This window comes from Diorhabda carinulata, chromosome 2 (genome assembly GCF_026250575.1).
Source record: "Diorhabda carinulata isolate Delta chromosome 2, icDioCari1.1, whole genome shotgun sequence".
Classification (NCBI taxonomy): Eukaryota; Metazoa; Arthropoda; class Insecta; order Coleoptera; family Chrysomelidae; genus Diorhabda; species Diorhabda carinulata.
Genome location: NC_079461.1, coordinates 21,647,952 through 21,660,811, shown reverse-complemented (window position 1 = coordinate 21,660,811; position 12,860 = coordinate 21,647,952). Strand labels below are relative to the sequence as shown.

Below are 12,860 nucleotides of genomic sequence, written 5' to 3'. Positions count from 1 at the left end.
CAAGTCAAGCTTCTAACCAATATCCTAAGGCTTCAATTTTTTCACTAATTGAAATTTGTAAGGGTGTAGACTCAAATATTTATGTAAAATATGAAATAATGATGATCTATGCAGGCTTATCTAACCTCATAATCGACTGTGAACCAGACACACTACTAAAAGTATATACACTATATAAATAATGTCGTTTTGTATCTATACTTTTAAATGATTCACTGATTCTGAAAATTAGTTGTAATGCGAACCTAGATAGATTCTTTACCATTCAGTTCGCAATGAGTTGTCTCTTATCACGTACCAGAGGCTAATTCCTTTCACAATTTAGTAATTCGAGTGGTGTAGGTTGTAATAGTAGGAAAATACGTGCCTTGGTAGCTTATTCCACAAATTTGCACTTCTCCAAAGTAACGGATTCCGATGAATTGAAATTCAGAGCGTTTGCAAGCGAACTCGGTGAGTCAGATCTGCCTAAGGAGAAGGTTTTGCAAAAACTGGAATGTTGCATAGCTTGGGAGAGCATTTGACATCGTAGTATCATTAAAACAGAGTTATGCTGTAAGTAGTCCAAGTTTCTGGTCAACTCTGGATCGCTTCACTTCTATATTGAGTCGAGCATCTTCATACAAGAAGTTTTGCCTCATCTAAGTGTCGAGATGTTCTTCTGTTTTCGACTTAAAAAAAGTTTTGTCACTATCTTATGACCTGCATTATAAGTATATTTGTAAGAAAAAACATGATCAGGTGCAGTGGTTTTGCAGGCTTCTAAAAGATCAAAAGGTGGTTATAAAAAACTGTTTTTATTAGATTGTGTTGACAAATTTTACCGACAGTAACCAAACGAAAACCTCATAGAAAAAAAAACGAAAATAATTGTACATCCCATCACGAATTGCGGTGTACAAACATGCTGTTCAAAGGGAATATTTCAGTCGAATAGCAACATTGATTTATAACCATTATTACCACAAAATAATGGGCTTTTTATGGGACATAATTGTTTGGCAATTAACTTGTATATTGAAGAATTCCGTCCACTGTTCGTTGAATTGAACATATTTAGTTTTGCGAATTCTGTTGTTTAATATTTCGCAATTTATATGAAAAATTGTTCGAATGTTTCCGGTTTGGTAAAGTGCTATTAACTTATTCATGAAAACGGCATTTCACAAAATCCAATATACCTCATAAAACGAATATAATTTTAATGATAATTTATTTGTTAATGTAAATTCGTTGCTACCACTTTTTGAATATTTGACCTCATTTGCGAGTTATTTATATATTTAAAACAATCCCGAAATATAGGTCATTAATTTAAAATAAATTATCAACGTGAGAAACATAAAAAAGAATTTATTTCATCCTATTTATATCCATGCAATAAGGACTAAAAAGATCCAGAAGCTTCAAAAATATAAGCAATTTTTAACCCACAAACAAAGCTGCTGTATTGTACAACATTTTTTGAAAAAATTTCTTCATTATTGCAAAATATTCAAGTCGAATCCAAATGGAACTAAACATACAGATCTCAGAATTACCTAGCCTAACCTAGAGATGGCGGTAGTTGCTTGAAAAAGTACAGAATCTTTACAGTATATACCTCAACTTTGAAGACATCAAGTTGTTTAGTATTTGCTTGGCAGCCATTCATCGTTATTTGATAGAATACTTTTATTTGAAAGACTTTAAACCAACCAATATAAAAGCTGAGCTAGATTCTAGAGTCTTTTCCTTCGTTATCAATAGTAAAATATTGGGTAGCACAGTTTAAATGAGACCGTACGTTCTGTGAAGACCAGTGGTCCATCAAATGAGGACACGACTCCGGAAATGTTGAATTAAATCCACTGGATAATCGTCGACTGGAAATTCCCGAGCTAGAAGACTTAGTAGACATTTAAAAAAGTACGGTACATCGTACATAAACTAGAAATTTAGACATGGTATGTTGTATGTAAAATTGATGTACAAAGGATTAAAAACACCTTTACGAAGATGTTTCCATCAAGTTTTTGGTACCGTTTCACAAAAATTAAGTTGAATGAAATAATGAACCAAGGAATTGAGCAAGAACGGCCGTATTTGACTAAAAAAAAGTGTTGTTTCATCAAGAAAACTTTTTTTTTTTAATTTTCCAGAAGTGTTGATTAACGTTTCGTATTCTATAATCAACGAATCCTTTGATCCTTTCTTTAGCTTTCTAGTTTAGTACAGATATAATTGTTTCCTTGTACAAGGGTAGCGAAAAAATACTTATCTAATAGAAGGTAATCGAAATACTAATAGAAAATCATATATTGTCTTTTCTTTTCAAACACAAAATCTATCATTAATTTTTTTTTATATTTGTACTAATAACTTTAAAAATATCCAGTTTTTAGGCTTTTATTTTATGTTGAGCTTGTTACCAATGATTTCTAGATCATTCAATTTTCCTTTTTTTTCCTATTTTTTCGTCTTCTTCTTCTTCTCATGTCGTTTTCTCATTGGAAGTTGACGACAATGTTTTTAAATGCGTTTCTTTCCATCGCAACATGACACATTTTTATGTAAGATGTTTTTCTTATCTTAATAATTGTCAACAGCTTTCTTTTGCGTCCAGAGTATCTTCAGGATGCGTCTATAGAGCCACGTCTCAAATGCCTCAAGTCTTTTGATCATTTGAGCTTCCAAGGTCCAAGTTTCCAGTAATACTGACCACACATAACATTCCATGAATTCTGGAGATTTAGATTTCTGTTTAATAATTGTTAACAGCTTTCTTTTGTGTCCAGAGTATCTTCAGGATGCGTCTATAGAGCCACGTCTCAAATGCCTTAAGTCTTTTGATCATTTGAGCTTCCAAGGTCCAAGTTTCCAGTAATACTGACCACACATAACATTCCATGAATCCTATTTTGATGTGAAGGTTTAGATTTCTGTTTAATAATTGTTAGCGACCAATGCATCTTAGTACTTCGTCGTTGGTGGTTCTGTCAGTCCATAGTATCTTCAGAATGCGTCTATAGAGCCGAATTCCAAGTTTTTTGATCATTTGAGCCTTCAAGGTCAAAGTTTCCAGCAGAGCTGACTACTACATAACATTCCATGAATTCTGGAGGTTCATATTTCTGCTTACAAACATTGCGGACTACCTGACAAATGCCTTTCAATTCTGATCTACTTTTTTTGGTTGTTAACCTTTTATAAATTCTCTATATCTTCGTAGTTGTTCTTGTAGTTATCGCAAAAAACAAGGAACTGCAATGTATCTACATGATAACGTATCAATTTAGCATATGCACGTTTCGTAGTACAACTTCCTTCAAAGTATTTTGCCCTTAGGGTTGCACGCAATGATGTGCATATTAATTACTTCGCTTCGCTATCCGTAAGGTTTCTGTTTATCGTCCATCTTCGTTTTACGGTTGTTATTTTCTCTGACTTTAGTTGTTCTAGACACGAAACGTAAACAATCGGTGGGGGAATTAGCGTACACTAAGAAAAATTATCTGTACTCGATATTTTTCTATTTAGATCCGTGTAAATAGGGATTTTAAAGTTTTTTCTTCCATAAAAAATTGACTTTAGAAATTGGATAACGTGTTTTGAATATCTATTTATTATAATCAACTTAATAGGAAAATAAAATTACGAAATATTTGAAGGTGTTCCAGATTTAAATAACTAGCCCTTCACCATTAGATCTTGTATTTGCAAAATTAACAAAAATTTTTACCCCGAACTGAATTATTTTATGTTGATGTTGATTTTTCTACACAAAATGCGAAAATGATAAGAATTTTGATTGATTTTTGCTTGCAGTTATCAACTAAACTGTCTGTAATACAGATTTCTTTGAATTTGGTTGAAATTCAATTTCTTATCACTCTGTATAAATTGTTTTGTTGCTTTTTCAATCAGAAAAGAGATTAATTAAATTTGTACCATAAACTATTTCGATTTTTTTGAGAAAAATCAGGATTTTTAGCGATACAAGGAGAGAAGAAGCAACGAATTTAGTCTTTTCAAATGTCTAAATACTAATTTTGATTACAATTCTGAGATACGGCAACACTGAATACGTTAAATCTGACATTGCCCTCATAAAGTTTGACATTTGACATATGACTTTCGACATGGATCAAAACGACTTGTGCTGATGAATTCGTAGAATGCAAAATTTACAATTTGTTCTATGCATTTTGTGTATTAAATCACAGTTAACCAAAGAAAAAGATAAAAAAAATGATGGTTGAAAAATACGGGATACGAGGAGTAGTTTAGAAGTTATCAGAACCTAAATTGTCTACACAGAATATGATAGATACCATCATAAACGATTTATCAGAAATTGGTTATTCAAATTTCAACGACGAAACTGGAAAATCATGATATTTAGTGAAAATCTAAAAAACTTGATAATATTCATTTAAAAATTACAAAATTCTGTTAGTACTTTGACTTGTTACAATGTAGAACAAGTTATAATATCTGTTTTCCATTTTCGAATACAAAACAAGCAGAAAAAACTATAAAATCATTAAGAAAATATTTACGCAGACTAATTTTATTATTATAAACGCGGATTAAAAATATGAAACAAGATTATGAGACAACCACAGCCACAGTTAGTTCGTGAACTATTTATATTGTAGTCCAAAAATAATTTAGTCTAATTTTCTCACCTATTTTATTTTCAGAACTTTATTAATATACGTTTTTTTTTACCTGGCAGAAGCATACTCAATTATTATGATCTCGAATCTTGAAATTCATACATTTAGTCACAATCAGTTTGGGTTGATTATTCTAATTCAAATTTTTAGTATCGTTGCAGTTTGATATAAAGATTGTCCCAAATATATGCAATGTGATATATATATTTTTTTAAATTTATGTTTATAATAATTCAATCTTCATTTTTTTTTTTGTAAAATGAGTCGAAATCTTTTTCAAATCGGTACGTAGAGTCTAAATAATTGATTCATTGAGCAATGTAATAAAAAAATTCTCAAAATAAGGCTAAATGCGATGAATAAAAAATGAAATTAGCCAAGGATCTTCAATGTAAGTAGTCGGGTTCGATAAAGATCAGTCCTAGGAACATCTTGTATGATGGACTCTTTAAAATAAGGATGCTATAAGGAATTACTTCCTAATTAGCTTTGCAGACGACATCGCCTTATTAGTATAAAAACAACCGGGCTAATACACCACTGCAATCGAAGGAAACTAGCTTGAAACTAGAGATAACGCCAGGGAATGTCCAAGGAAACGAAACTCAGCTTTAAAAAACATGTCGAAAAGACGCTAGTAAAATCTTTCAGCTAACATTGGCCCTTGTCAAAGGTACCTCAGTATAAAAAACTTTTTCCGACTACAGAAAAAACTGGATATTCAGTGCTTGGACTGGCCTGGACAGATACCATTGAGAAATGAGAAAGTCCATGGATGTTTTAGTCGATTATACTCGACATTAGCTTCTGTTGGTTTCCATAACGATTTCCCCATTTGCAGAAACAAGAATAAAGACAAAATAGTGGGTTTATATGATGTCTGGGCTACGAATTTTTCCCTCAACGTCGCATTTGAATTCACCCCGCAGGATATGTGAGATCGTTTCAATAATAGCTTTCCACTTTATTAAAAATGACAATTTACATCAGATTTTTTTTGTTTATGGTGAAAATTCTACTAGTTTCTTTCACAAACTTTATGGAACATTCAACTTCATAATATGGTGGATTTTTTCCGGAAAATTTGATTGCTGTTAGTACCAAACAAATCGAGAGGTTCAACATCAACTTTATGAAGGAATCTACACCTTTCGGAAACTCTAAAATTGAGTCAAAGAGTCAATACATCTTTATACAGTGTTGTTACTCAAAGGAATTATTTTCAGTGTGTTTCTAAAATCTCTTTGAAATCAAGTAAAATTAACTGTTCTCCAATGGTGTTTGGTTTTTCAGTTTTTTTTATAAGTAGTGAGATACTTCAAGCTGTCATCGATGCTTTTAGACGTTGAAGCTAACGTACTGTACGCGGTGGATCTCATTTCATATTTTTCATTCAATGTTGCGGACTCTTCGGCGGCCGGCGCGGCATGGGCAAGTCAATATAGACTATACAAGTAATTTCGCTGAGATTCTTGAGATATCATCTGTTTATATTGAAAAAATGAACTTACTCATAGAGTCCAGTTTACGATTATGGACCCCTATTCCTTGTCATGTCTAACTTAGACCCCCGTCGAGTCTCTCCCCCTTGGGGAATTAGAAGTCTAACTTTAGCTGTGATTTTTTTTACTTTATACGCTATCAGAAAAACAACTAACCACTCATTATTTTTTCATTCACATATTATTATTTGGGATTCTAGTATACAGAGTGTCCCATATAAAACTATCTGTATATGGCAAAATATTTATACTTTTGGGTTTTGGGATACGATCTTTTTAACTAAAATATTTTCAAAGATGGCCGACTTTCGGTTCTACAAGAATATATACTTTATTTGCTGCTATTTACAGGCCTTATTTGTTACCCCTGAACGTATTAAAATAGAAAAAAACGGGTGGCTCTGTTTAAATATTAATATTTATGAAGTTAAATTTTGAGCGCTTTTTATACACACCCTATATAAAATGAAAAATTTTTTCATATAGATTTAAATACATCTAAGCTTGCTAAAAGCAACCGAATGATAACCATTTTTATATCTTTAAGGGTGTTCTCGTAAAAAAATAATTAAAAATAATTTATAAGGGTCTGCAAGGATTGAAATTTTTTACAAAAAAATTAATAACTCAAAAAGTATACATTTTTCAACATATTTTTTTAGACAAAATTATACCAAAATTTTACATAGGTTTCAAAAATATATTAATATACAGGGTGTTCTATTTAAAATAACAAAGTTACAGTCGACTTCATGATTTTGTCATATACAGATATTTTTAACTCGTCGTGGTACACCATGTAGGTTTAAATTTGATATAAACAGTGTAATTTAAATAGAATAGTCCAGAGTAATCCAGTGAAACATATTTCAAGTTTCCCTCTGAAGTTATATGTAAATTAAATTCTAAAATCGAGATCTCTTAACACCACGACTATATTATTTCGAGTCCTCGTAGGTCACGTTCTTGAAACTCGATGAAATATTTCAAAACACTTGCAATGAATGTATATAAACGGTAAGTTATGACAAGCCTGTTTCCTTCGCCTCCTCATAGATAGCTGTCGGCATGTTTTGTTTTCGCTGCCTATATAATGTGTCGCTTTTGTCTTACAAACCCTTCGCGTTTTGTTTCGAGAATGTAATTAAACATGTTGCTTTATAAGGATTAAATGCGAAGTACTCACCCCCCCAGTTGATATATTTGTATCAATTACCACGCGTATAACTTTGAAAATTGATATTTTCATTAGCCAATTCATGTAATTCGTTTACAATGTCTATTTTAGATTAAAAATATGATGAATTAACAGCTAGTTATCCCTTTAAGGTACAGAACTGTGCAGCAATTAATCAACAAGCGCCACCGAAAGGTTTAAAGCGAATGGAAAATAAGCACTAAAAGGGGCAAAACCTTGGACAGTACGACGACAGATCAAGATGCAATAAAGTGCATCGATTTGTAGAATCCCGTCGAAATTTGTTATAAAGTTGATCAAATATATACATCCTGGAGGCTTTGCAGATTTCTGAGGTCGACAGACATATGCTGCGAGGTATCTGGTGCTACCAGGTACATAGTAAACAAATTGACAGACATCTACTTCGTCTTCTAGAATCTCGTGGACATTCTTTATGAAATTTATCAAGAATATATATCCTGGAGGCTTTCGAGATTACTGAGGTGTTACCAGGTACATAGTAAACAAATTTGCAGACATCTACGTCGTCTTCCATAATCCCGTGGAATTTTTTGAAGACACATTTGCTTGGCCAACGTAGCTTAAATAAAATCCACTGCAGTTTGCAGGCAATAATTATACACAAATATTCAAAATTATTCTGTTAGAGTAAGTGCAGACGAAGAAAATGAAATGGAAGACGACGAAAATGAAGAAACAGAATTATAATGCAAAAAACGAGCGGAAACTGATTTTAGGCAATTTGGAAAAGAGCCACTTTGAAACGAAATGTTTATTAAAGTGGTAATTGATTTAATGTTCATTCCTATAGATTCTAAAACATATTTAATGTGATCTTATTGATACCAAATGAATATCTGTGTCATTAATTATACAGGCGTGAAGAATTATTAAGATTTGGAAACGGATCATGACAAAAAGTGATTGAATTCATTAAATTCTTGGTGAAATTATTGGGGTCATTAAGTGAAGTGGATATTTTCATCCATGAAGGATTATTAATATCCTAGGCAGTTCAAAAACTAGGTTAAAACTTTCCTAGTTTCATTTAATAATGTTCAAAAACATAGTAAATAGTTGAGAAATGAAAATATTTATTTATGTTATTCTCAGGGATTTTTTGAAAAATTTGATATATATAAAAACTTTCTCGTCTATCGCTTTTCTAATAATGACATTTTCATTATTACTTTCACGAAAAGTCAATACATAAAATGAGAATTTAATTATTTTCGTAAAGTTAGGTTAGGTTGTATTAGAAATTGAAATAAAGGTAAACAATAATTATTTTCTTCAATCAAATATTTTAATTGGATTTAAATCTGTAACTTTTACATTTGAAAATCTTTTTTGATTTCTTCTTGCTGAAAACGCGTTTCTTAGTTTTTCACTGGGAGACAGGAAAATTTCGGTTTTGTGATTATGTACAGTATAAATTGTTAATCATTCGACGGGGATTTGATTCAAAGTCTTGCAACAACTTCTTGGAGTTTCTTCGAATCAAACGTAGCCAACTAGCAAGATATTCTTCAATGATATTCTCGAGAAAATTCTTCTTCATTCGATTTGGTTAAAAACTTATAAGAAATTGAGTGTATTAGCTTTCGTAGAATATTCTAGATTGTTTGTATTTCTAAAAAAACTGGTCAATATTTCATTTCGGTTTCAAACAATTCCCGTGTCTTTATTCTACAAGACAAATGGTCTTAGACTCATTTTATTAATTTCAATTGTAATTTGAATTGTAAATTTTTGATGGCTGTCTTACCGGAGTAATAGGTATGGAAATTCGAGTCGATTTATTAACATATTGTTGCGTGTCTTATTAAAAAATCCCTTTTTTCGTCTTGTTAGCACTTTAACCCTAATTTATTAACGCCATCGCAATATTTCTTATAGGGTGGATGAGGAATTTTTATCAGTTGGTATTATTTCGCACATGCACAATATTCCGATGCAACCGACAAAAAATGGATTCAAATGTATGCAATTATTACGATTCATGATTCAAATATACAGTGAATAGCAGACTAATTGAAATAGGAATTTTTTTATAAGCAGAATCGAGAATATTTAGATCATTCTAAGTCACTTTTTGTTCTACTGGTAGTCATACAAGTAAAAGCTTTACGCTTAAATTACAAGAATGTGTTCTTAAAGGACCTTTTCATGAGAAGAATGATCAGGATGTTGCTTCGAGTCATGATTTTTGAAATATAAGGCTTCAAAGTTGCTCAAATTTCAATTTAAAACATACGCTCGTTTCAAAAAGTAAATAATTGTAATATTGAGTTCAAATTTCAAATTGATCTTGTTAAGAGAAATATACATAAGGAAAGAAATCAAAAATATGCTTGGAGTAATTGTTTTAGAGATATAAGGCTTCAAAGTTGCACAAGTTTTCACAAATAATAAATTAGGTTGAAATAATTGAAATATTGGGCTCAAATTTAAGATAATTATTCTTAAAAGTTATTTGTATAAGGAAAAAATTGACAAGTTGCTTGAGATCATGGTTTTGGAGATATAAAGCTGAGCAAAGTTGCTCAGGTTTCAATTTAAAACTAATGCTCGTTTCAAATAATGAATTAGGCTCAAACAATTGTAATATTGAGTTCAAATTTCAAATTGATGTTTTTAAGAGGTATTTATGTGAGAAAATTAATTAAAAAGTTGCTTAGAGTAATCGTTTTAGAGATATAAAGCTTCAAAGTTGCTCAGGTTTCAATTTAAAACTAATGCTCGTTTCAAATATTGAATTAGGTTGAAATATTCAAAATATTGAGCTCAAATTTTAGACAATTATTTCTAAAAGTTATTTGTATGAGGAAAAAAATTAAAAATATGCTTGAAGTCATGGGTTTGGAAATACAAGGCTTCAAATTTAATCAAGTTATGACTTATGCTCATTAAAAAAATCTGTAATCTGAAATAAGGGCACTATTGAATATAAATTCTATGAAAACATTGTTTTTGTATAAGGAAAAAATCATTGAACATATTTTTTCTTCAAATTCCATTCGAATTGAAGCGATTTTCCTAATGTTTCAATTTTAGAGAGTTTTTCTTGGAAATCTCGATAAAAGGGATTAATTTATCAAATTTTCCCTATTTTCCCGATATTTTCGAAACATTTGTTGGGATTTTTTAATTCCAAGGGGGTATTTCTTTCCAAAATCAACTTTTCTTAGTTTTTAAAACACTCTCATAACATATTTTTCATTGAAAGAGTCGCGTAGTTTGAAATTTTCATATTTTTTGAACGTCATATCCATATTTTGTTCAAATTTCAATTTAAAACAATCATTTATTCAAGTTTCTATTTTGTAACATTTTTAGGTTTTTCACAATGAATTTTTTCCTGATTCCAGTTCAAATGAACAAAAAGTTTTTCGTAATAAAAATTTTTCAAATGAATAAATTTCAATTCTCAAAACATTTTTCTTAGTTTTATTCTAATACTTTTCCATTTTTTTCTAGATATTAATTCAAAAGGTAATTTTATAGAAAAATCTATTATCCATATATTTCTATAACATTTTCTGCAAGAAAATTGGCAGTTTGCTAAATATTTTCATAATTTTCTATTAAGAAAACCCTTGCGCTTTCTCTCGATGTTAACGAGGGTATTTTTTTTCAAAAAACCAAATCACATTCATTCACATTTTCTGTATAATATGTTTTTAGTTCCCTCTTCCATATCCAACTCCAGAGAAACTCTATTAAGTAAGAACTTCAAACAACTCCATATGTTTATAACTTCATTATATTCAAAGTTGTTCAGAAATTTTGCATTATAAAGGAATTATCTTCGATAACAAAGGGCAATAAAAGTGCGGTATAGCCACAAAGGTCGAATTCACGCCAGAATATATAGCTCCAGCTATAGATAGACCTAATTCGAAAATAGAATCATCAATGGATTTCCATAGAGTGTCCTGGGGTCTACAAGAAAATTAATCCATTGTTTTAGCACATATTGATTTATTGTCTTTAGTATAAACTTTAATAAAGGCACGAAGAACTCGAATAAATAATATATTCTCACAAGAAAACACCATCTTTAACTAGCTGTTGTTTGTTGCAGATTTGAGAATCACATGGATGGATATTCTGGAACTTAACAAAATATCTGCAGCCCCAAAAAAGGCCAATCAAAAGTAAGTGATCATTTTATGATAATTTTTGAATAACCATAAAAAAATTGGTTGAAGGATTTGTTAGCAAATTGCTTTATCTCATCCAACCAAAGAAAACTAAACTATTTGATTAATTCACCCTGTAAATTAAAGATATACACTACCCATCAAACAGTTTTGCCCACCCTATAACCATCAGGAGCTTTGGCGCTGAAGTTTTTGGAAGGTAGTGATAAAATTTCAGTTGGCTAAAGAATCCAAAAATTGATTTGAAAAGTTGGAGACACTTTAATAAAGTGTTTAGTGAAAATTTGAGATGTTTAACTGAGACTTAAGAACAAACTTTTTGGACCAAATGAGATCTAATGGAACTGGAGCTTTTGGAAAGATTGTAGTGATAAAATTGAAAAGTTTCAGTTGGCTAAGGAATCCAAAAATTGATATGCAGAGTTGGGGACAATTTAATAAAGTGTTGAGTGAAAATTTGAGATGTTTAACTGAGACTTAAGAACAAACTTTTTGGACCAAATACCTTGGAAGTTTTGAAAATGAGATCAATTGAAACTGGTGCTTTTGGAAGGATTGTAGTGATAAAATTAAGAAGTTTCAGTTGGCTAAAGAATCCAAAAATTGATATGCAGAGTTGGGGACAATTCAATAAAGTGTTGAATGAAAATTTGAGATGTTTAACTGAGACTTAAGAACAAACTTTTTGGACCAAATACCTTGGAAGTTTTGAAAATGAGATCAAGTGAAACTGGTGCTTTTGGAAGGATTGTAGTGATAAAATTAAGAAGTTTCAGTTGGCTAAGGAATCCAAAAATTGATATGCAGAGTTGGGGACAATTCAATAAAGTGTTGAATGAAAATTTGAGATGTTTAACTGAGACTTAAGAACAAACTTTTTGGACCAAATACCTTGGAAGTTTTGAAAATGAGATCAAGTGAAACTGGTGCTTTTGGAAGGATTGTAGTGATAAAATTAAGAAGTTTCAGTTAGCTAAAGAATCCAAAAATTGATATGCAGAGCTGGGGACAATTCAATAAAGTGTTGAGTGAAAATTTGAGATGTTTAACTGAGACTTAAGAACAAACTTTTTGGACCAAATACCTTGGAAGTTTTGAAAATGAGATCAATTGAAACTGGTGCTTTTGGAAGGATTGTAGTGATAAAATTAAGAAGTTTCAGTTGGCTAAGGAATCCAAAAATTGATATGCAGAGTTGGGGACAATTCAATAAAGTGTTGAGTGAAAATTTGAGATGTTTAACTGAGACTTAAGAACAAACTTTTTGGACCAAATACCTTGGAAGTTTTGAAAATGAGATCAAGTGAAACTGGTGCTTTTGGAAGGATTG

General features: G+C 30.9%; 1 protein-coding gene across 2 annotated transcripts in view; it reads left to right on the top strand.

Moving 5' to 3' along the window:
* LOC130903888 (heterogeneous nuclear ribonucleoprotein C) overlaps positions 1 to 12,860 on the top strand; it is a 213,551-nt gene that overhangs the window by 29,965 nt on the left and 170,726 nt on the right. Inside the window, exons 2-3 of one of the 2 annotated variants that reach the window (XM_057816251.1) lie at positions 7,779 to 7,856; positions 11,452 to 11,524. In XM_057816251.1, the coding sequence (XP_057672234.1) occupies positions 11,469 to 11,524 (56 nt within the window). In that variant the 5' untranslated portion in view covers positions 7,779 to 7,856; positions 11,452 to 11,468. The remainder of the gene's footprint in view (positions 1 to 7,778; positions 7,857 to 11,451; positions 11,525 to 12,860) is intronic. The other variant, XM_057816250.1, reaches the window with a different exon arrangement.